Consider the following 24,704-nt stretch of genomic DNA (forward strand, 5'->3'; position numbering starts at 1 on the left):
TTTTTTTTTCCCTAAGATTTATTTAGGTGTATGAGTATTTTGTCTGCATGTTATGTATATGCATATTTGATACAGAGGTCAGAAGAGGGCATGAATCCTGTTACAGATGGTCGTGTTACAGTTCCCATGTGGGTACTGGGAACCAATCGTGGGTCCTCTACAAGAACTCTTAACTATTGAGTAAGTGCTCTTAACTACTGAGCCATTCCTTCACACCCCACTTTAAATTAATTTTTCTTTATTTTTATTTTATTTTGATTATATCTTGCCTCGCCTTCCCTTTTGCCAGTGTCTCTCACAAAACACTTAATTATGAATCTCTGACCATTCCATAACTATTGGCTTCTTTTAAAGATTTATTTGTTTATTATGTATATAATGCTGCCAGCATATATACCTGAGTTCTAGAAGAGGGCACCAGATCTCATTATAGATGATTGTGAGCCACCATGTGGTCGCTGGCAGTTGAACTCAGAACCTCTGGAAGAACAACCAGTGCTCTTAGCCTCTGAGACATCTCTCCAACCTCATCTATGCAATCTTGTTAAAGCAATATCATAACAAGAGTAGGTTCATTGTGGAGAGTAGATTTGGAATGACACAGGAGTCAGCCTCTCTAGCTGCTTATTGCCACACATCTTCTGCTGTTATGAAGTAGCAGGCCAGCCTTCATATGTGGGCCTTAGTCTTGGATTTCCAGCTTCAGGAACTGACCAAATAAATTCTCGTTACAAATGACCTAATCGTTGATGCTCTGTTATAAAGCAGTACTAGACAGATTAATATACACACACACACACACACACACACACACACAAATACACACAAATGATTAAGGTTTAGTATAACTATTCAAAAAACATTTGCAAAGGCATAGACTTAAAGACCAACAGAGTTGTATGCTAGTGTCTGAGAGGCTTAAAGTCAAAAACAAATTTTTTTAAAAGAAGACCTGATTTTGTGTGTGTGTTCATGCGTGTGTACGTACGTACATACGTACATATGTACGTACTTGTGTGCCATGTGTGAGTGCCAACAGATGCCAGAAGAGGGGTCCACTAGAGTTGGTGTTACAGGCAGTTGTAAGCTATCTGACCCATTGGGAACTGAACTCAGGTCCACTTAACTGCTGAACTATCTCTCTAGCCCAATATATTTATTTCTGCATGAGGTATATTGGGGATTTTTAAAATAATTTGGAAAAAATGTTTCTCATTATGGCTTGAGCCATATTAGCTATTTGTATAGGTCAAGACAGGTGAGTATTGGCTTCATGTATTTAACAACAGGGATATATTGTAGGTACGGAGGACTGTATTAGGTGATTTTGAGGTTTTGTGAATATAGAATGTACTTTGATGAACTTAGATGGTATGAGCTATATTATAGTATCATTGTCATATATTTGGTCCATAGCTGTCACAAACATCATTATACAAAATACAACTATTTGATTGCATGGATGCCTTGTAATCCACAAAGAAATGGGCAGGGATATATAATCGTCGTGTGCTAGGTGAAATTGAATACTTGATAATAAGTAAAAAAAAAGTCTGTCTCAATGGGGAAACAAACCACAATTCATATACTTACATTTTTGAGATAATATATCTCACATTCTGAAGAATTCACTCTGCATTCTTCATGGGTGTGAGTGTGCTTGCATATGCATCTGAACATAAATTAGTGTATGAATAAAATGCTTCAACTGTCAAGTAGGAACACTTAAATTTGATGTTAATTTTGTTTTTTGTTTTTGGACTGAAGGCATATTAAAACAAGTTAAAGATTACATAAAACAGTGTAGCAAATGTCAGGAGAAGCTTGATCGCTCCCGTCCAATATCAGATGCTTCAGAAATGTTGGAAGAATTGGGGTTGGACCTTGAATCTGGAGAAGAAAGTAATGAATCAGAAGATGACCTGAGCAACTTCACTTCACCTCCAACCACAGCCTCCAAGTCTTCAAAAAAGAAACCAGTATCTAAACATGAACTTGTATTTGTAAGTGTGCTTTCTGTCCAACTTTCAGTCTTAAAGGTTTTTTGTGGTTGTTCGTTTTGCCAAGTCAGTAACATTGTTAGGCTCTGAGTGCTGAAACTGAAGGGGTTGTATTTGTCTAAAGTAGCAGTTCTCAACCTTCTAATGCTGCAACCCTTTAATATGCTTCCTCATATTGTGGCGACTCCCAACAATTAAAAACAATAAACAAACAATCGTTTGTTGCTACTTCATAACTGTAATTTTGCTACTGTTATAAATGGTAATGTAAATATCGGATCTGCGGGATATCTGATATGTGACCACTCTCAAAGGGTTTTTGACCCCCAAGGGGGTTGAGACTCACAGATTGATAACCACTGCTCCAAAGTAAAGCATATTTAAGATATGTTGATTGCTTACTATGTTGTATGAGCTAAGTGTATACTAGTTGTTAATCTTCATTGAACATAATTCTTCACCATTAATATAGTATCCTATTTGTTCTTAATTAGTATCCTGATTTTAACTCCTCCCCTCTTTTGTAATGATGCACTGGCACAAGTTTATGGAATATTTTTCTGAATTAGGCTGTGGGTTGCATAGCAAATTAACGGGGACTTCTGCTTGTTGGATGTTTCTGAGACAGGGTTTCATTGTAGTCAAGGCTGGCCTTGAAATAGTTACATAGGTGAGGATGACCTTGAAGTTGTGAATCCTGTCTGCCTTTAGGTATTACAGTCCTGTTCCACAGATGGTGGTTTATGAGGTGCTGGGATCAAACCTAGGCCTTCATACATGTTAGGGAACACTCTATCATCTGAGTTACATCTCTGTTTTCCTTGCTAGGTTTTTGTTGTACTTTTTGAGACAGGGTCTCTTTATTGTATCTTTGGCAGTCCTCAAACTTTCTGTGCAAAACAGGATGATCAAGAACTAAACAGAAATCCTCCTGCTTCTGAATCCCAGAATTAAAGGTGTGTGCCACCATACTTTAATTCGTGGCTAGGCTTTTGGTTGTGTTTGCTGATTTGTTCATATGTTTTGTTTTAGACTACTAAATTAGTGTCATACATACATCATAACCTTTTTGCCCAAAAAGAAGAGGCATCAAAAAGTAGGATAGTTTTTTGCTAGGATCAAGTAAAACAGCATGGCTGAGTATGGTGGTGCACACCTTTAATCCAGCACTTGGAAGGCAGAAGCAGGAGGAGCTCTGAGTTCTAGGCAAAACTGGTCTACTTAGTGAGTTCTAAGTTAGCCAAAAACTACATAGAGAGATCCAGTCTTTTAGAACACAGAAAATAGTAATGTAATTTACTTAAGATTATAGATAACAAATTGTTTGCCTGTTAAAAAATAATGGATTTTTGTTAAGGGTATATATAATACATTTCTCTTTTTTTTTCTTTTTCCTTTTTTTTTTGTTTTGTTTTAAATAAAATACATTTCTTGACCTCAAACATGTTTTGACAGGTTGACACCAAAGGAGTGGTAAAACGTTCTTCTCCAAAACATTGCCAGGCAGTTTTGAAACAGCTGAATGAACAGAGGCTTTCCAACCAATTCTGTGATGTTACATTGTTAATTGAAGGTGAAGAGTACAAAGCTCATAAGTCTGTTCTGTCAGCAAATAGTGAATATTTTCGAGATCTTTTTATTGAGAAGGGAGCTGTTTCTAGTCATGAGGCGGTCGTGGATCTTTCTGGTAAGATTTTTGTAATACCCTTGCTATTTATTAACAAGCATATTCTCGAAGGGAAACATGTATCTTCCAGATAAAAAAAGTTCAGACCCAGGACACGTGCTTTTAATCCTAGCACTTGGGGGGCAGAGGCAGGCAGATCTCCATGGGTTTAATGTCAGCTTGGTCTACGTAGTTTCAGGACAGCCAGAGCTACATAGTAAGACCCTGCCTTCAAAACAAAACAAAACAAGGCCCACGCCTTTAATCCCAGCACTCAGGAGGCAGAGGCAGGCGGATCTCTGTGAGTTCGAGGCCAGCCTGGTCTACAAGAGCTAGTTCTAGGACAGGAACCAAAAGCTATGGAGAAACCCTGTCTCAAAAATTAAAAAAAGAAAGAAAGAAAGGAAGGAAGGAAGGAAGGAAGGAAGGAAGGAAGGAAAGAAAGAAAGAAAGATCCTCTAACAGTATTATTGTAAATTGAATACATTAAGGGACCAGGTGTAGACAAATATATCTTCGGATCTCAGCTGGAAATCCCATACTAGGTTATAGTACAGAGCCAAAGTGACAAGAAAACATGGTTCTGGCATAAAACGACTTTTGGGACAATGGAATACAGTAAAGGGGCCTAGCAATGAACCCATATAGTTAGGACTTTACTTTGACAAATAGACATTGGGTAAAAAACGCTACTTTAACATAGTGTTGAGCAAACTGGATTTATTCAAGGAGAATGACACTAAATACATTTCTTTTACCAAAATAATTAAAAAGTGGGTCAAAGATCTTAATGTAAGACTTGAAACTTGAACTACTGGGGAAATACTTCCAAGATACAGACATAGGCAAGGACTTTTTGAAAGAATTGATGAATGAAATTTCTTGAAATTGAAAAGCAAAGGGAAAAAAACAGTGAAGAGACAGCTTACAAATGGTAAGAAAAAGTCTGGAATTGAACTCAGGACCTTTGGAAGAACAGGCAATGCTCTTAACCACTGAGCCATCTCTCTAGCCCTTACTTGTACTCTTATACAACTTCATCACCATCTGTTTGTGAAAATAGTATTACAGTCATCACTGTATAGTGGTTTTTTCTTACATTTTAGCTATATATATTATATATTCATATATATATGAATTAAAGATTACCACTGAGAGTAAAGCACTGAAAAGCAAATTGAACTTACCCTGTTACAAAAATAACAATCCAATACTTCATAGTATTAACTAATGATTATGATATAATTATTTTATTCTTGGAATCTACGATAAGCAAACTGTAGCCCAGTATCTATTTTTCTTTCTATTTTTGTAATGAAAGTTGGGCATCTCTACCCATTGAATCTTCTTTTCAGCTATAATGTCAAAGCAGAGTGGTTATGACAGATACCTTATGACCTGCAGTATTTATTACTTGATAAATTGCAGAAAATATTTAGTAACCCTTGCTTTAAATTGAAGATAAGGTTTTATGTATCCCAGAATGGCCTTAAACCTTATGTAGCCCAAGCTATGACTTTGAACTTTGATCTTCTTTGCTCCAATTTTTGAATGCTAGAATTACAGGGATAGGGATACACCATACCTGGTTTTACATGTTAAGAAGGTCAAACCCACTTCTTCCTGCTAATCAAGAATTCTACTAGCAACTGAGCTACATCTACATCCCTGGGCTCAAAATTAGGTGGTTGTTTTTAAAATACATTTACTTAGTATGGGTGTAGGTGTGGGGGCACTTTTATGCCAGTTGTCAAAGTCTGAAGACAACTTGTGGAAATTGGTTATCCTTCACTGAGTAGGTTCTAGGGAATGACCTCAAGTTAGCAGGAGCCTTTACCAGTGAGTCATCTCACTGGCTCCAAATCTTTGTTTTTAATGTGCGCATGTAGAATACTTTGTACAGTTAAATTTTATATGTTCAACTATGATTAGAAAATATAACTATCTTTAACATGTGAAGAGAGGTAACGGGACAGGTTGGTTGGTCCCTGTCTATTCATTTTCCTATCCCCTCCCCTTTTTTACCCTCTATTCTCCAGCAACTGTTTCTTGAAGGAAAGTGAGGAACCCCCAGGGTTTTAAGGAGTACAGTTTGAAAATGGCTGCCTTATAACCGCTCTTGAGGTAGTAAATCTGTTATTTTCTACTTTACAGTGGTGTAGAGACTCAGCTCATGGATGTGAGTTAGTCAGGGTTGTTTAACAGCAACCAGAAATGAGAGAAAATCCAGTGGTAACTAAGTGTAGAATAATGGTAACAGTTGGCTTTTCACTATATTCTTTCTTTGTAACAAATCTGTGCTATTCTTAGAAAGTCGTTTTGTGGTGATTGACTTTTTCTTGCTTTTTTCGTGTTTCATACAGGTTTTTGTAAAGCAAGCTTCCTTCCTTTGCTGGAATTTGCCTATACCTCTGTACTTAGTTTTGACTTTTGTAGCATGGCTGATGTAGCTATCTTAGCTCGCCATCTTTTTATGTCAGAAGTTTTAGAAATTTGTGAAAGTGTACATAAACTAATGGAAGAAAAGCAACTGACAGTGTATAAGAAAGGTGAAGTACAGACAGTTGCATCTACTCAGGACTTACCAGCGCACAACGGAACTACAGCACCACCTGTGATTAGGAATGAAGCAACCACAACTTTGTCGAGTGAACTCGGGCATTGTGAGATTGTACTACTGGTAAATGGAGAATTACCAGAAACAGAACAGAATGGGGAGCCAGGCCAGCAGCCTGCGCCTCAGGTTTCCCCAGAGGCTGAAGCTACTGTGTCCCCCATGGAATGTATAACTGATCCCCATACTGAAATGGAAACTGCTAGCTTAGCAACAACTACCAACCAACCAGAGACAGAGACTGCAGTCATCAGAGAAGATGGCCCAGTTACTGATGTTCATCCTAAAGTTTCAAAAGAGAATATAATCAATATTTCTCAAGAGGACAGTGATATAGTAAATGACATCTTGCCTGAGGACATCAGTGCCAAAGACTTCTCAGATCATAGTCAGAGCCCTGACCAACCTTTAAAAGATCAGGAAACGCTAATTGACACCACAGAAAAGACAGACTCAGGCCCAGATGATGATACTTACAGAAGTAGGCTTAGGCAGCGATCTGTTAATGAAGGGGGCTACATCCGGTTACACAAGGGCATGGAGAAAAAGTTACAGAAGCGGAAAGCCATTTCTAAATCGGCAGTTCAACAGGTATGATACAAAATAGATTGGTTTTTGTGTCACTCTAGCTTGAGAGAATTCTAGTAATTAACTTAATGCCTACAATAAAAATGGTATGGGAGGGGAGTGTGCTTGAAGTATTGTATTACAAATATATAACATGACCCATGACTTTAAAAATGGTACTGAAGCTGCATATGGTGTTGCATGTGAGGCAAAAGGATTTCTGTGAGTTTGAGGCCAATCTAGGCTACATAATACCAGGCCAGCCTGGGCTACTAGCAAGAGCATGCCTCAAAACAGGAGATAATAAGTGCATTTTCTTAGATTGTGTTTTCTGTCTGCTTAGGTGGCCCAAAAATTAGTTCAAAGAGGGAAAAAGATGAAACAGCCCAAGAGGGATGCTAAGGAGAACACTGAAGAAACTTCTCATAAATGTGGGGAATGTGGAATGGTTTTTCAAAGACGATATGCCTTTATAATGCATACATTGAAACATGAAAGAGCTAGAGATTACAAATGTCCGGTAAGTACCTGGAAAGCTAACTGAAAATGATCCTACATTTGTAAATGGAATTCATCTTACTGATAGCTCTGTTATTCTACTACATTTTTAAAAATAAAATATGAAGTCTTATACTGAAGCCCAGGCAATTCTCCTAATTCAGGCTTTCAAGTACATGCACAACCACACTCCCAACCCTTTCTTATATTGCTAAAAGATTCTGATTCATGTTATTTATATGCCCCACCTGAATACTCTTCCAACTTTGCTTCCTTAGGAAAAGGACAGTGAAAGTTTGTCTTTACAAACAGTAAACTTGGGCCTAGAGAGATGGCTCAACAGTTAAAAACATTTGTTATTTGTTGAAATATGGAGCAGCGGGGCTGCGTCCCCAGCATCTCAGCCGCCTGGCTAGCTCATGCCCGAAATAACAACCCACAAACTGTATTCATTTAAAGACTGCTTAACCCATGAACTCTAGCCCTTATAGGCTAATTCTTGCACCTGGACTAGCCCATTTCTAATGATGTTTGTAAGCACCCCAAGGTGCGCTTACCGGGAAGATTCTAGCCTCCGTCCATCCTGGGTTGGACCTGCCTGGGAGAGCGGAGCCTGGCGTCTCTGCTCCAGAGAGCTTCCTCTTTCGCCCAGAATTCTATTCTGTTTACTCCTCCCATCTATGTTTTAAGCTATGAGGCCAAGCAGTTGGTTTATTATAATTAACCAATTACCTTCCTCCATCAGTTATTCTTTCAGAGGCCCTAGTAGTGGTTCCCAGCAACTCATACTGGCTCACAACCATCCATAGGCACATGTTTCATGCACATACATACACGTAGGCAAAACAAAACACATAAAAATTAATCAGTCTTAAAAAAAAAGACATTAAAAGGAAAGGTAACAGAAGAAGAGACCTAGACAACTAAATTCTTTCTACTAGTAATTGTATAAAGTGATTTTAAACTAGATTGGTAATAGAGAAAGTTGAGATTAAATCACATTTTTATTATAGAACAACAAGTCCCAAGAATTGATATTTGAGAGTAAGAACAATTACATTACCACTCTTTGGCCAGGGATTTTTCCCTTCTCTTTGAGGGGTGGGGGAAATCATAATTGTCCTTGAGAGAACAGTGTACACTGAGGGTAGATGTCTATCCAAACCAAAAACTGAAACCTTTCAAATTCTTTCCTTACTCAAGTCCCATGAAGTTAGGATGCAAACCGTTAACCAATCTTAAATTGTTTTCTCTGCAAACAGAGAAGTCTACAGGTCAGTAACAAAAGACCTAGTGACATTTTTGGCCAGAGCCTTGGGTTGATATCAGAAACTACTGCCTCCATGTCAGTGTCTCTTCCTCTCCTTCTGGTGTCTATTGGTGCTGAGGTCTTGGTATTGGTGTCTATTGGGTCTTGCACATGCTAGGCATATACTAGGCACATGCTAGGCATATACTAGGCACATGCTAGGCATATACTGTCACACAGTTAGTTGGTTTTTGTTTTGTTTTCTACCCAGTTAGTTTTTTAAATGTCTTACTGTGAAATACAAAGAAATATACAGATCTTAGGATAAAAGATTTCAAGAAAGGTTGAGGAATTCAAGTTCTTGATAATAAAAAATAATAAAACCTGTTACAAGCAAGGAGGAGTGATAGTGTACAATATGGGAGGCAGAGGTAGGATGATTGTGAGTTCAAGGAAAGCCTTAATTATATAAATGAGAACCTGTCTCAAAAAAGAATGAAGTCCACAAAATGTGATTATATAAAAAAGAAACTGCATTTATTAAACAACCAGATACAATCAAGCCTTCCATATTGATAGATTCTATTCCCTCAGATTCAATGTTAAAAATATCTACTGCAGCGCTAGAGAGATGGTTCAGCCCTTGAGCACTTGTTGCTCCGGTAGAGGACTCAGGTTTGGTTCCCATCACCCACAACCATTCATAAGAGTAAGGGGATCTTACTCTTCTGATTCTGCAGGCACCAGGTATGTATGTGATGTTCATGCATACATGTAGACAGAAATCCTTCTTAACATAAATATAAAAATTAAGAAAAACATAGGATTTTTATGCTAAATATGTACAGATCTTTTCATCGTTCCTTAGAACTTTGATTGATTGATTGATTTGAGATAGCATTTGTTTGTGTAATAGTTCTGGCTGTCCTCCTGGAACTTGCTTTGTAGACCAGATCTGCTTGCCTCTGTCTCCCAGTGCAGTACTACCACCCAGGTGATAAAATGCTCTTTATCACCTGGAATCGAAGGGAAAAGGCTTTATTCTGGCTCACAATTGAAGAGCTGCATCCATCCAGTAGGGGGATCAAGGCTGCAGGAGCTTGAAGTAAGGGTATGGTCACATGAAGTACACAGTCAGGAAGCAGAGCTCTGAAGAAAGGCAGCTCAGCACTTTCCCTTAAGTCATTTTTGTCCTGTATTTTGTCACAGCAACGGGAAAAGCAATCAAGACAGTGTCAGATGCATACCAAGGGACAAAAGCACATTGAGGAAAACAGCAGCTTTTAAGTAAAATTTGGTATCCAACAATGATCTAACTTGAAGACTTAACTTTATGATGGATTTATTATGATGTGACCCCACTATAAATGGAAGAACACCTAGATAGTAACAAATACCTCAGAAAAGTTGGTATGTACAATTGAATAGAAATAGGAGTGGGAATAAATGGAGAGATTAGACTGTTTTGAAATTTTTAAGTAATGTTTTAGAGTATGGATAGGAAGAAGGGAGGGAGAAGCCAGTTGTTTTCATCTTAAAAAGCTGAACTCTAGAGCAAGGCATGCTGGCACACACCTTAGATCCCAGTATTTAGAAACAGCAGCAGATGGGTTTCTGTGAATTTGAGACAAGTCAGGGCTACAAAGAGTAGAGAGAGAGAGAGAGAGAGAGAGAGAGAGAGAGAGAGAGAGACCTTGTCTTTTTAAAGACTTGCAGAAGAAGCTTTTGCCTAGAATACTGGATAACAAGAAGTTCTGAAGTTTGTATGTGGCATGGATGAGCGGAGTGAAATTCAGAAGGACAAGAATTAAAATTAGAAGACAAGGAACAGTGTTCAAAACTAGAGCAGGGAAGACTTTTAGTGATCAGTTGGTACATATAAAGAGACATTAGCAAAATAGAAAATAAAAAGTGAAAGGATCAAATTATATCACATAGCTCATGTTTGATAGTGTTCATAACCAATAACCAAGTACAGTGGCTCTATAATCTCAGCATTCCAAGGCTGAGGCAGGAGAGTGAGGATTTTAAGGCCAGCCTAGACTTCAAGGTAAGTTCTAGGCAGACTGGGCTACAGAGGAAAACCTGTCTCAAACAAAACTGGTCGTATATGAACTAATGTGACATAGCTATATTATTAAAGTGGGATGATGGGAATCAATAACATGTAGGGTGGAGAGAATCAACTTTTATATGCATTCTACTAGGTTTTTTAAATAAAAATTTTAATATGGTGATCATATATATTTTCAATTTATGAGACATAAGAGCTTTCCTGAACCCCAATCACTATAAGATAAAATCTGAAGACTATCATACTTTTCTACTTTTCCTAGTCCCTATTTCATTTCCACCTAAAACTCTTGTTATTGATATATAGAAAATACTTTTTGTGTGTGTTCTTATATAGTCTCTTGGTAGTTGTACCAGGATTCAAACCCAGGCCCTAAAACAGATCAGACAAACCCTCTATCCCAAGTAACATAACAAACTCTATCTACGTGCTGGGCAGTGGGGGCACACGCCTTTAATCCCAGCACTTGGGAGGCAGAGGCTGGCAGATCTCTGAGTTCGAGACCAGCCTGGTCTACAAGAGCTAGTTCTAGGACAGGCTCCAAAGCCACAGAGAAACCCTGTCTCGAAAAACAAAAACAAAACAAACAAACAAACAAACTCTTATCTACTATTCCTTTAAGATGCAACTCAAGCCTACTCTAAGATTTATTTACTTATTATATATCCAGTGTTCTGCCCGCATGTATACCTGCAGGCCAGAAGAGGATACCAGATCTCATTATAGATGCTTGTGAGCCACCATGTGGTTTCTGGGAATTGAACTCAGGACTTTTGGAAGAGCAGCCAGTGCTCTTAACCTCTGAGGCATTTCTCTAGCTTCTAAGCCTATTCTAATTGTGTCCTCTTAAAATACTTAGTTATCTCCAGAGTCTTATCCTTTTTGTCTTCATAATCTGGTACCTAGTACTTTTCAATTTTTTTTTTTTTTGAAGACAGGGTCTCATGGTCTAGGCTGTCTTTTGTGTGTATATAGGTGGTTCTGTGCTGCAAATACTTAAACCTCTGATGAGACATCTTCCCAGTACTACATATATTAACTTTAAACTATATTTGTTTATTTATAATTATAACCAGAATTTGAAAATTGAAATGTGAAATTTCACTTAACATTTTATATAGGAAGAACATTTGTTTTCCTTTTTTAGTTATGTAAAAAACAGTTTCAGTATAGTGCCTCATTGCGAGCACACCTTATACGACATACAAGAAAAGATGCACCTACTTCATCTTCATCCAATTCCACATCTAATGAGGCATCAGGAGCATCATCTGAGAAGGGAAGAACCAAAAGAGAATTTATATGTTCTATATGTGGAAGGACATTACCTAAATTATACTCTCTTCGAATACATATGCTAAAGCACACAGGTGTAAAGCCACATGCATGCCAGGTAAGAGCCTATTTATTTCATTATTTAAAGAAGATTGGAAATCAACTGCAGTGATGACATAGGTTGATAATGTATTCTCTGAAGTCATCTTTACTCTTGTTAAATGTTAGGGAAGTTTATCTTTGGTTCGTTGTCTACATTAAATATGAACACCTGTTGTAGTCTTTAATTTGTAGACTTTAACTTGAAGTCATTATTTGAAATGTTTTGGTGTCCATAGTACCTACTGGATGAGAATACCTAATCATCACCCCAGTCATCCCTTAGCCTTTAGTAGAAATTATCTGTAGTAAAAAAGAATGTATGGTATAAGCAAATACTGCTCAGAAAAAGTCCTACCTAAGCTATCTTTTTGTTGTTGCTGAGGATTTTGGGTAAGTAAAAGCCAAAACTCTTGGTTAAAGAATACTGTGATTATCCAGCTTTGGGCTGTTTGGAACATGGAAGAGTTTTGAGCAACACCGATAGCATTACATATGAACATGACAATCTATTTTTATTATCAGACAGTTGTGGAACCAGTATAGTTTTGTTTTAGTTTTTTAAAACTTCATACATGAGCGTTGCGTCTGTATCACTCTGCCCCCCTCATGTCTCCAACTCTTTCTGTGCACCCCTCATCCATATTTGTGTGCCTCTGTTGTTACATTCATATATATGCATACATATGAATGGTCCATTTAAGTCTGCTCATATATACATGCATGTGTCTAGGGTGGATCGCTTGGGATTGGACATCATGTGGAAACTGGAGGAGACTGATTCTCCTTCTCTTTGCAGCCATTGAACCCCATCCTCTATAGCCCCATAGCTCTTCTTATTCTTTTTTATTTATTTATTTTTCTTATGTGCATTAGTGTGAAGATGTCAGATCCCTGCAACTGGATCTTCAGATAGTTGTGAGCTGCCTGCCATGTGGGTGCTGGGAATTGAACCTGAGGCCTCTGGAAGAGCAGTCAGTGCTCTTAACCACTGAGCCATCTGCCATCTCTCCAGCCCCTTGAACAGGGTCTTATGTAACCCAGGACGGCCTTCAGCTGGCTATATAGCCAAGGAGGGCCTGCTTTTCTATTCTTTTTTTTTTTAAACACTGAAATTTTTATTATGTTTATTTATTTATTTTTGAGACAGGGTTTCTCTGTAGCTTTGGAGCCTGTCCTGGAACTTATTCTTATAGACCAGGCTGGCCTCGAACTCACAGAGATCCGCCTGCCTCTGCCTCCTGAGATGCCCCATAGCTCTTCATGTAGTGGTGGGACCATATGGAATTTCCCCTGTCTGTTTTTGGCTTGTCAGTTGATGTCATTGTGGAGGTACTTATATTGTTCATGCAACTGTATTGTTGACAGTTCACAGCTTCCCTGACAGATGGACAAGACAGCATTTTAGAGCAGACATCATGTTCCTTTGATGTTCAGATCCAGTCCTCCGCCTTTCTGAGTTTTTTCCCAAGTTATATCAGTTGGACTTGGGAAATTCACAGTCATTTACTCTCTTCATTTTGACCTATTTTGGATCTCTGTAATGATCATCTATTGTAGAAATAAAAATAATTATTTTAGAATAGTTAGCAAATACATTAATTTAACAATATGGCAGTAGAAGGGTCTCCTCTCAGCTCTATGATCTCTCTAGCCACAGGTCTGTTTAAGCATCTTACTACATGAAAATAGAATTCATTATAAGAACCATTCATCAATATTTAGTATTTATCAGCTCCTGGGCTGTTTTATTTTTCTTGTTACTCGCTGTTTCTTTCTTCACTATCTCAATTATTTTTGAGGTCAAGCTCTAAGAATTGCTTCTTTGTAAGTTTAAACACTGTTAGTTTTAGCATCTGGTCTTCAGTGTAACACTACTCAAAATGTATATACCATGGGGAATAAACACAGTTAAGAACTTGAAAGCTTTCGGAGTTATTGACATTGCTACGTTTTTTAATAAGATTTCCCTGATGGATTGGGGAAATTGAACATAGCCTATTCTCCATCCAGAGTTGAAGAGGAACTGTTTTATGTGATGTCTTGGGAAATGAGAAGGGCTTTCATGCCTCTTTAAGGGGTGTATTTTGCTAGGCCGGCAAGTATAGCACAATGTTTTTCCCTACTATTGTGTGTATACTTTTGGGAAGATGGCAGTTGTACTGAATAAGAAAGGGAGTCAACTGGCTAAGATCCTTGGTATTTGTGGCTTCATCTTTGACATTGTCATTTTGCTAACTTTAATATAAGTCACAGTTTAATTATAACATTTCTATTTAATACTGGGATTTTTTTATACACTTCAAAAATAAAATCTTTTTTTGTTTTGCTGTCTCAAATATTTCTGTGTTAGGTCTGTGGAAAAACTTTTATCTATAAGCATGGTCTAAAATTACATCAAAGTCTCCATCAGTCCCAAAAGCAGTTCCAGTGTGAACTGTGTGTCAAGTCATTTGTTACCAAACGGAGTCTCCAGGAACATATGAGTATTCACACAGGTAATTGTAAACATTATTGACATAGTTATATTTAATATTTTTAATTTAGTATTATGTTGATTGGTTATACTATAATTATATCAGAACATTATATTCCCAGCACTTGGGACCATGGGGCAGGAGGATAATGAGTTCAGTGGGCTTCATAAAAGTTCTAGGCTAGTCTGGTCTACATAGCTGGGCCTTGTCTCAAATTTCTCTTCACCCCCAAGTAGAAGTAATTATATTAAGATGCTCATAAGTTAATGTGTGTAATCTTTTAGGTAGTAATAAAATTTTAAAGTTTTCTTGAATACAATTTCTGAATTGTTTTATTTTTATAGAAATACCCTTTTTTAAAAATTTACTTAATTTTTTGTATGTGTTCATGAATGTGTATGTATGTGTGGCAGTTGGGTGCTATGGCATGTGTGGGGAAGTCAGAGGACAACTTCCTCCATGATACGGGTTCCAGGAAGGGAAGTGAAGTTGAAAGGGAGGGTTAGCAACATGTGCTTTAGTCACTGAACCTCATGTACTTACGTTCAGATGTTCTGTAAAGCAATAGTGTAGGTGGCCGATGCTGCTGAACTTAGATAACTTAGATAACTATTACAGTTCATAAATTATTCAGACATTGCACACTCTTACACTGTGGCCTGTACTAGTATCCTACTGTCCTGGAACCTGAGTTGGAACTGTAGATCAGGCAGGCCTAAAACTCAGAGATCCTCCTGCCTCAGCCTCTCAAGTCCTTGAATTAAAGGTGTGCACCACTATGCCTCCCATAACTTCTAGAGTCATGACAGTGACTCTATTCCTGGTCTCAATTTTGTTTCTGTCAACCTGTTCATAACAGTAACAGTCTGTGTCAGGGAGAGCCGAGCTGCCACAACTAACTATAGGATTCCATTCTGCATGGGATGGGAAGCACAGGAGGCTGGGCAGTGATGAAGGGAGCAGTAATAGCTTGGTAGGTAGACTAACACCTCCTTTGAATGACTTCCTGTTACCACTCTGCCCACCGCTTCTGCATTGAGAGCTCCTGTCCTCTTTCCTCCTTTCTTTCCTGTGAATGTTTTAAATGCTGTGACTCAGCTCTTCCCTGCAAAGTATTTGTATCAGTGACAGAATACTATCACAGTATGTTGAGTATCTTGATAGTGCTGTAGTTTTGAAAGGAAATAGAAAATTCAATTTTTCCCAGGTTTTTGTAAAATGACAGTTTCTTGGTAAAATTTTAACTTCTGAAATGTAACAAATTATGTTGAAAAAAGGGCTTCTTACTAGATTTATAACATGGCTTTTCATTTTTTCACAGGAGAATCCAAATACTTTTGCTCAGTTTGTGGAAAGTCTTTTCACAGGGGCTCCGGACTTAGCAAGCACCTTAAAAAACACCAACCAAAGCCTGAAGTTCGAGGCTATCATTGTACTCAGTAAGTAGTTAATATGTGAAGTTAATTTCACTTATCTCACCTGGGTTTTTTTGAATATTGTTTTTTTTATAAGAAAATATTCAAAGATAACATTAACTGTAATGTCAGTTTACTGAGTGATCAGTCTACCTAGCTCTTACTGTTGGTTTGTTTTAAGAGTTTTTTTTTTTTTTTTAAAGTGATTGAAAGAGACTTTCCAAGGTGTCCTACCTAGGGGTGGAGACAGTACCACCATCCATGCTCCTTTGTAGGGTTCCTTGAAACACTAACTGTTTCTCTTTCCTTACAATTCTTCTTCTCTGTTCACTTTCCAAAATGATCTTCTTCAAAATTGAAGTCAAATTCATAAAATGGAAAGTAGTCAGTCACCTTATGTCACATTGAGTAGGCTCCAGCTGCACCTGTCGGGTGCCCTGGCCTCTCCGGTTCATCTGGGGTCACCAAAAGCTCGCATATTCTCAGATGACTGGCAAGGAACGCTACTATGTTTTCAGTTCACAGTGAGATTAAATCTACAACGTTTGACTCACCTAAAAAAAAAAAAAAATTAAATTCACCTTAAAGGGAGTTTGTAATACGTTCATAGTTTTGTACAAATAGGATTACTAATTCTAGAATTCAGCATTGAGACTGACAGTTGCCAGCCATCCTAGTGCTCCCTCACAGGTTGTGCAGATTCAAGTCAGCCAGTGATAGCACAGGGCCTTTGCACATGTTTTCAGTCTTAAACGTGTGTGCATTGTGTTTCCCAAAAAGAGAAAATTCTCAAAGTTGTTATTCCCCAAAGCATCTCATTCTCATGCTTTTGGTATTTTTGTTTCTACAAAATGTATTCCTGCCTCTAAGAAACACAGGCTAATGTATTTGGTTTTAAATACTCTCAACAAACAACTCTACTCCAACTATACAGTTTTGGGAGGGTTGGAGTATAAATAAAAGGCATGGAGTTAGCCAGTAATCATAGTTCTAGACTAGGCCTAGTGATGCATGCCCTTGGTCTCAACACTCAGGAGGCAGACTTAGATAAAACTCTGTGAGTTCAAGGTTAGCCTTTAGTCTACATAGTGAGTTTTAGGACAACCGAACTACATAGCAAGACCCTGTCTCTAAAAACATGAACAAAACAAAACATAGTTCTTCAGATCCTTGTAGTACTAGGAATGCAGGCTATTGTGTTCAAGGCTGCTGCTAAGCTCTACGGAGCTAGGGTAAATTTAAAATCCCATAAAACTTTAGTTATGCAGCAATTGCTTTTTGTAAAGATTTATTTTTATTGTATGTGTATGAGTGTTTTTACCTTTGTGTTTGTATATGCACCATGACTGCTCGGTTTGTGAAGAGGCCAGAAGATGTTGAATCTCATGGAACTGGAGTTAACAGATGATTGTGAGCCACTGTGTGGGTTTTGAGGGTCAAATCTCTGAGTCCTCTGAAGAGCAATTGGTTTTAACTGCTGAGCCATCTCTCCAGCCAGAGTAATTGTTGTTCTTGATTAACCATGTGCTGGCCATTATAGGTTTTGTTTTTTGTTTTTTGTTTGTTTTTTGAGATAGGGTCTTTCTAATTTAGTCCTGGCTTTCCTGAGTCACTCTTTTTTGGGGACAGGGTTTACTGGGTGAAGCTCTGGCTTACTTGGAACTCCTTTGGTAACTTCTTGACTTGCCTGGAACTCAAAAGAGATCTGCTTGCCTCCGGGATGCTGAAATTAAAGGCATATGTTACCACACATGGATGCAATGTATACTTTTGATAAGTTCCTAAACTCCCCAATAAAGTTAGCCAATTGATTTAAGACATTAATGTTCGCCGTTTCCTACCCTGCTGAATTTGTCAGTTTTACTACAGTTAGTCTTATTTTAGAGTAGAAATAGAGTTGGCCACGGTGGCACATGTCTGTATCCTGGTACTTGAACTGAGGCAGGAAAATTGCATGTTTCAAACATACTTGGTTTACAGAGTGAAACTCTGTTTCAAAACAAATGACCAAAATAATAGTAATAATAATAATACCAGAAAATATACGATGGACTTTCTGTTTTGTTTTGTGTTTTATGAGACACAGTCTTTCTTTTTTTAATATTTTATTATTTATTATGTGTACAGTGTTTTGCCTGCATGTACACCTGCAGGCCAGAAGAGGGCATCAGATCTCCACCATGTGGTTGCTGGGAATTGAACTCAGGAAGAACAGTCAGTGAACTTAACCTTTGAGCCATCTCTCCAGCCTGAGACACAGTCTTGCCTTGGCTGTCCTGAAACTTGCTATATAGACCAGGCTGGCCTTGAACTCACAGAGGTCTGCCTGCCTTTGTCCCTGAAATAATGGGACTAAAGGCATGTGCCACTAGCACCTGGCCTTAGGTACAGTGTTTTTATCAATACTTTTTTGTTGTTATCTGTGAATGAAAACCCAACCGAACTGGTTTGAATGAAAAGTCAAGTCTGGAGGTCTGAGTGGTTGGTTAAGTTGGATTCAGATTGATTAGTATCTGGTTTCTCTCAGGCTCCATATGGACAAAGTCTGGCAGTGGTTTCAGCTTCTCATCCTCTCAACTTCCAAATTGTCAAGATTCTTTTCTGGTAGTTCCTGTAAAAGTCCCGAGTTTCACTCTGATTGGATCAAGTTAAGTCATTTAGCATCCCTAAGCTGATTGCTGCTACCAAGGGAATGCTGTTACTGTTACTGATTAGGCCTGAATCATTGCTTCGTTCCTAGTGTCAATGATAAAGCCTACCTTCCTAACATGGACAAAAGAGGAAGGGGATGAAGGGGTTTCAAAGAGAGGGATAAGGAGAGGTGGACAATAAACTCACTTTGGTAACTTGGGAGCCTTGCATGATTCCTTCTCCAGCATTTTGAGTATTCTAAAAAGAATTTAAATCTTGCATCCTTGATGCAAGATTGAAAAAATAGATCTCTCTCTCTCTCTCTCTCTCTCTCTGATATTTTAAATTTGGAATAATTTTGTGAAGCTTCAAACACTTAATATAGTGAACTCTTAGAGACTTGTTTTAAAGATGATCCAATTGGTTAACTAAACTTTATTACAGATGTGAAAAAAGTTTCTTTGAAGCTAGAGATCTGCGCCAACATATGAACAAACATCTTGGTGTGAAGCCATTTCGGTGCCAATATTGTGACAAGTGCTACAGCTGGAAGAAAGATTGGTATTCCCACGTCAAGTCCCATTCTGTCACTGAACCTTACAGGTGAGTCAGTCTGAGAAGTATCTAAACTCATTGAGAAATATACACACTTCAGTTGATTCTTATGGCCTTATTACTTTAGAGAAAACTAATTTGGGCCGTTTCTATTTTAGGTGTAATATATGTGGCAAAGAATTTTATGAGAAAGCTTTATTCAGAAGACACGTAAAGAAAGCCACCCATGGGAAGAAAGGACGAGCAAAGCAAAACCTGGAACGGGTGTGTGATCAGTGTGGGAGAAAATTCACTCAGCTGAGAGAGTACAGGAGACACATGAACAACCATGAAGGTAATGCATATTTATCCTGCTAGAAGAGGGCCAATGAGCACTCTTTTTTTAGGGGCCATGCTGATCTTCTCTGTATCTTTCCAATTTTAATACATGTGCTGCCAAAGCGAGCACATGGAGCATCATCATTTGTCAGTGTTTTACCAGCCACCTTCTCTCTTTGTAGATTAAGCCCGTATCTTGAAAGATTGAAGTGATGCTGAGTTTGAAACTTATTTGGAGACTCTTATCCTAGGATTGTAAGATTGCAGTTAAAGGATAAATAAATCATGGCAAACTTAGTTGTTCATAAGTAACTTCTATTATGTGAGGATGCTTTTAGAGAAATTATAGTGCAAAATCTTGGTTAGTCCATTGAGAATTATTTGATGCTAACTAAAAGATTATAGTAATAAAAGTGAAATGGTTGTGGACATACTTGAAAAACATTTGCAAATTTATTTTCATATATATTAGAATTTAGAACCTTATCCCATATACCCTCTTTTCTCTTTCTTTTTTGATAGGAGTTAAGCCCTTTGAGTGCTTAACATGTGGAGTAGCTTGGGCTGATGCCAGATCACTGAAACGTCATGTCCGAACACATACTGGTGAACGGCCCTATGTGTGTCCTGTGTGTAGCGAAGCCTACATAGATGCTCGAACACTTCGTAAACATATGACTAAATTCCACAGAGACTATGTGCCTTGCAAAATTATGCTAGAAAAAGACACTCTGCAGTTTCATAACCAAGGAACTCAAGTGGAACATGCTGTCAGCATCTTAACTGCAGACATGCAAGAGCAAGAAAGCACTGGGCCTCAAGAACTTGAGACTGTGGTGGTGACAGGAGAAACTATGGAAGTTCTTGAAGCAGTTGCAGCTACTGAAGAGTGTCCATCAGTATCTACCCTTTCTGACCAAAGTATTATGCAAGTGGTTAACTATGTGTTGGCACAACAGCAAGGACAGAAGCTGTCTGAAGTTGCAGAAGCCATTCAGACTGTTGAAGTAGAAGTGGCACATATGCCGGAAGCAGAGTGAGTACTGCAGCCACAGGAGACGACTCCCCTTGAGCTCACAGAGCATGTGTTTACAGTTATGTCACTACCCATGTAGACTTCATATGTGAAACTGGGCTGTTGGTGACATTACTAAACTTCTTGTCTGGCCAGTGAGTTCTGTAGGAAAGTCCACTTTCTGTAAAGAAACTGAAAACAGAAATCTGTTGGATGGGATGTAGTTGATCATGGTATGCCTTCTATGAATGAATGTTTATAAATATACAAAATTTAAAGATGTGCAGTTTCATATTTTGACATTATTTTATTACATATTTTGAATGTAAGAGGCTGCACGGTTAGCTTTTCTTCTGTTCTATTCTCAAAATACAGAGGTTCTGTAACTAGTTGTTTGTGGATTTAAAAAATTCTAATATAAAGCATATCCATAAGATGCATAAGTATATTATATTTTAAAATGCTTTAGATCTATGATTCTTGACTTACTATTTATTTTAACTGCTTCTAAGTCAGAGAATCTAGTCTGTCTTGAAGCACTTGAGTTCTGTGTTGTAATCAAGTTTGCATAATTTATTTATCTGTATGGGGACTCACAGATGCAAAGCTAATTTTACAATACCATTTAAATGCATGAGATGTCTATTAAAGCCTTACTTACTATACTATCTCTTCAAGGCAAGTAATTGGCCATGAGAAAAGAGTACTGTTATTAAACACTGTTGATGGGAAGTTTCTGCTTGATAACATTGGACTATAAATGGAAAAAAAATCAAAACTGATTATTTTGCTGAAGAACGAACAAGTTATCGAAGAAGTTATGTTTGGTATGTTTTAGCTTTTGTATCATGTTTGTTTAAATTCGTTGAATAATTTCATCTATAGTGACTATGGATGCTATATAATTGTTAGATAATTTCAAAATGTTTAAAATTCTCAATTCACCCCTCAATATACTGTGTTACACAAAAAAAAGTTGATTATGGTACTATCAAATTGCTGGACATATTTTGAAAAGTTATCTTAAAACTAAATTATATTCATTCATGTGTTTGATTTTTTTTTTTAATTTCTCACTTTTCTGAGTTGTCAGATTCAGATTTTGAAAATAACTATGGGGAGACGGCCACATTTCTCTCTAGAAAACTATTGTTCAAGCTATAATTGTTAAAATTAAGCTTTTAGATATTAGAAGCTTTCTTAAAATATAAAATTAAGATATAAACAGATCATATGTAAATCATTCCTAAAGCACAAGAAATGAATGTGCCTTGATGTACATATATAATATTAAGATGCTTAATCCAGTTTACTTAAAAAAAAAATGGCTTTAAGGTTAAGGAGTAAATGTTTAGCCCTGCATGCATTTTCTTGCATATGTAATGTGTGCATTTGCAAATTTGTTGTTGTTTTAATAGCTATATCAGTCTTAAAAGTGAATCTGTATACAGCCTACAACTTCATATAGGCTATTCACTGGTCATTTACATCAGTTACTGAAAAAGTATTTCAATGCAATTAAAATTTGAAATTGTCGTTTATTTCTGTTTTCACCATTGTTGTTAGATTTAGTTAAATGTATAAGATCATTAATGTATATCAGAAATATATAAATAAAAGATGTTCAATCTTGTTAAAAGCAAAGCTTTAGAGTTGACTTTGACATCATTTCAATCTATATCAGATAGTATATTTAACATGTTGTTGTAAAGGGTGAGGAAATTATTTTTGTAGGTGTTGTCTATGCACATGCCCTTAGGTATTTGTGCAAGTGTGGAAGCCAGGCGCTAACCTTATCTGGTGCCTTCCTTTATTGTTCTCTACTTTACTTTTTGTTTTTTACCTACACTTTTTAAATTTGTGCGTGTTTGCATGTGTGTGTGTTTGCATGTATCTGTATGTATGTGAGCACAAACATGCCAGGGCATACATGTGGAGATCTGAGGACAGCTTGTAGGAATGGGTTCTCTTCCTCTCAGCATGTGGGTCCCAAAGATTGAACTCAAGTCATTAGTCTTTGTGGTACGTGCCTTTACTAAAGAGTCATCTTGTTTGCCCTCCACCTTATTTTCTTGAAAATATGTCACTAAACCTGGAGCTTGCTGTTTTTAACTAGACTGCTTGACCCGGAATCTGCATATATGCTCATGCCTCACCCCTCGCTAGCACTCCTATAACAACAGAAGAGCATGCCCAGATGTTATGTGTGCTCTGGGAACCCAAACCCAGGACCTTCTGCTTACACAGTAAGCATTTTACACACACCCGCAAGCCATCTTTGAGTTACTCTGACTTTGAGGCTAGCCTAGTGTACAGAGCAAGTAAGTTCCAGGACAGCCAGGGCTACACGGAAAAACCCTGTCTCCAAAAAAAAAAAAAAAAAAAAAAAATGAAGGGTAGGGGTTGTGTGTTATAATTAGGTTAGGTGCTGATGCTTAAGCCATCAGTTAAGCGCTCATACTCTCTTGCGAAGGACCTGAGTACCAGGTGTCTATGTCAGGCAGCTCTTGACCTGTAACTACAGTTCCCAAGAAATCTGAGCAATCTGGTCTCCTGGGGCTTGGGAACATGAATGCCCATGCACAAACCCATATAGACACATACACATAAATAAAAATAATAAAAGCTGGGTGGTGGTGGCGTACACCTTTAATCCCAGCACTTTGGAGGCAGAGGCAGGTGGATCTCTGTGAGTTCAAGGCCAACCTGTTCTACAAGAGCTAGTTCCAGGATAGGCTCCAAAAGCTACAGAGAAACCCTGTCTCGAAAAAATAAGTGAAAATAATAAAAAATGATCTTAAAAATTCCACAGAAAAATTAAGGAGCTTCCAAAACTTTAGCAGTGTTTGTTTTGTGATCTTTGTGGATTTGCTTATTTTTAATGTGTGTGTATGTGCCTTTGGGAGCCAGAAGATGTTGTAGGTGGCTATCTGTCCATCTGTCCAAAATGGTTTCTGGGAAACACACTGCCAAAGTGCTCTTTTGGTTTTTCAAGACAGGGTTTCTCTGTAGCCTTGGAGCCTGTCCTGGAACTAGCTCTTGTAGCTCAGACTGGCCTTGAACTCATAGAGATCTGCCTGCCTCTGCCTCCCAAGTACCACCACTGCCCGGCCTTCCCAAAGTGCTCTTAAGCACTAAAACCATCACTCTGGTTTTTTTTTTTGTTCATTTTTTTTTTCTTTTTGTTGCTGCTGTTGATACAGGTGTCCCAAGGTAGTATCCACTGACAGACCAGGCAAACTGGTGTTGAGCCTGTATGTAATGATACATTATGGAAGAGTGTATTCTACCTGTAGTGATTCTGTTTAGAAGCATACATTGTTTTATTGTCAGATGAATTGTCTCCTGACCAAATCTGAGTATTTGAAGAGATACCTTTAGTTTTTCTTTTTGAGACTGAGACCACAGAGTGGTCTCGAACTCAACATGTACTTAAGCATAAGCTTGAATTTCTGATGGTCTTGTCTCCACATCACTAGTATTGGGATTACAGACATGGACCACAATGTACCCAGTTTATGTGGTGCTGGGGATTAAAGCCAGTTCCTCATACATCCTAAGCAGTTCTATCAACTGAGCCCCACACCCCAGCCTTTCTGTTACTACCGCTATTACAGTGATTTGGATCACTGATATTAGTGAAGTAATGCTGTAGGATAATGCTTTTGTACACTGTAAAGATTTGTCACTCATTGTAGAAATAGGAGCAGCGGGGCTGCTTCCCCAGCACCTGGCCGCCCGCATGGCTAGCTTATGCCCCGAAATAATTACACGGAAACTATTCTTTTAAACACTGCCTGGCCCATTAGTTCCAGTTTCTTATTGGCTAGCCCTTACATATCCATCTAACCCATTTCTAATAATCTGTGTAGCTCCACGAGCTGGCTTACCAGGAAAGATCTTAACCTGTGTCTGTCTGGAGTGGGAGAATGATGGCGACTCCTTACTCAGCTTCTTTCTCCCAGCATTCTGTTCTGTTTACTCCACCCACCTGAGGGTTGGCCTATCAAGGGGCCTAGGCAGTTTCTTTATTAATAAGAAATCACTCCCACATCAACTCATACTGGTTTAATAAAACGCTGATTGGCCCTTAACCAGGCAGGAAATATAGGCGAGGCCACCAGATGCAGAGGAAGCAAGATAAGAATGCTGCACTGCTAAAAGGTACCAAGCCATATGGCTAATACAGACAAGAATGATGGGTTAAATTGTAAGAGCTTGTAAGAGTTAATAATAAGTCTGAGCTAATAG

At 38.1% G+C, this 24,704-nt stretch overlaps 1 protein-coding gene and 1 pseudogene across 2 annotated transcripts in view; one reads left to right on the forward strand and one right to left on the reverse strand.

The window, feature by feature from the left end:
• The window catches only part of Zbtb11 (zinc finger and BTB domain containing 11), a 46,095-nt gene extending 23,990 nt beyond the window's left edge, over window positions 1–22,105 (forward strand). Inside the window, exons 2-12 of one of the 2 annotated variants that reach the window (XM_050122344.1) lie at window positions 1,768–2,003; window positions 3,456–3,687; window positions 6,030–6,871; window positions 7,191–7,367; window positions 11,816–12,061; window positions 14,396–14,540; window positions 15,841–15,958; window positions 19,010–19,168; window positions 19,279–19,454; window positions 19,961–20,474; window positions 21,132–22,105. In XM_050122344.1, coding sequence (XP_049978301.1) covers window positions 1,768–2,003; window positions 3,456–3,687; window positions 6,030–6,871; window positions 7,191–7,367; window positions 11,816–12,061; window positions 14,396–14,540; window positions 15,841–15,958; window positions 19,010–19,168; window positions 19,279–19,454; window positions 19,961–20,474; window positions 21,132–21,213 — 2,927 coding nt within the window. In that variant the 3' untranslated portion in view covers window positions 21,214–22,105. Of the gene's footprint in view, window positions 1–1,767; window positions 2,004–3,455; window positions 3,688–6,029; window positions 6,872–7,190; window positions 7,368–11,815; window positions 12,062–14,395; window positions 14,541–15,840; window positions 15,959–19,009; window positions 19,169–19,278; window positions 19,455–19,960 lie in introns of both variants that reach the window. The other variant, XM_050122345.1, reaches the window with a different exon arrangement.
• LOC126488741 (uncharacterized) lies at window positions 19,496–19,568 on the reverse strand (annotated as a pseudogene).
• Window positions 22,106–24,704: the final 2,599 nt, after the last annotated feature.

This window comes from Alexandromys fortis, unplaced genomic scaffold, assembly GCF_014885135.2.
Source record: "Alexandromys fortis isolate MF-2015 unplaced genomic scaffold, M_Fortis_MF-2015_v1.1 scaffold_187, whole genome shotgun sequence".
NCBI classification, from domain to species: Eukaryota; Metazoa; Chordata; class Mammalia; order Rodentia; family Cricetidae; genus Alexandromys; species Alexandromys fortis.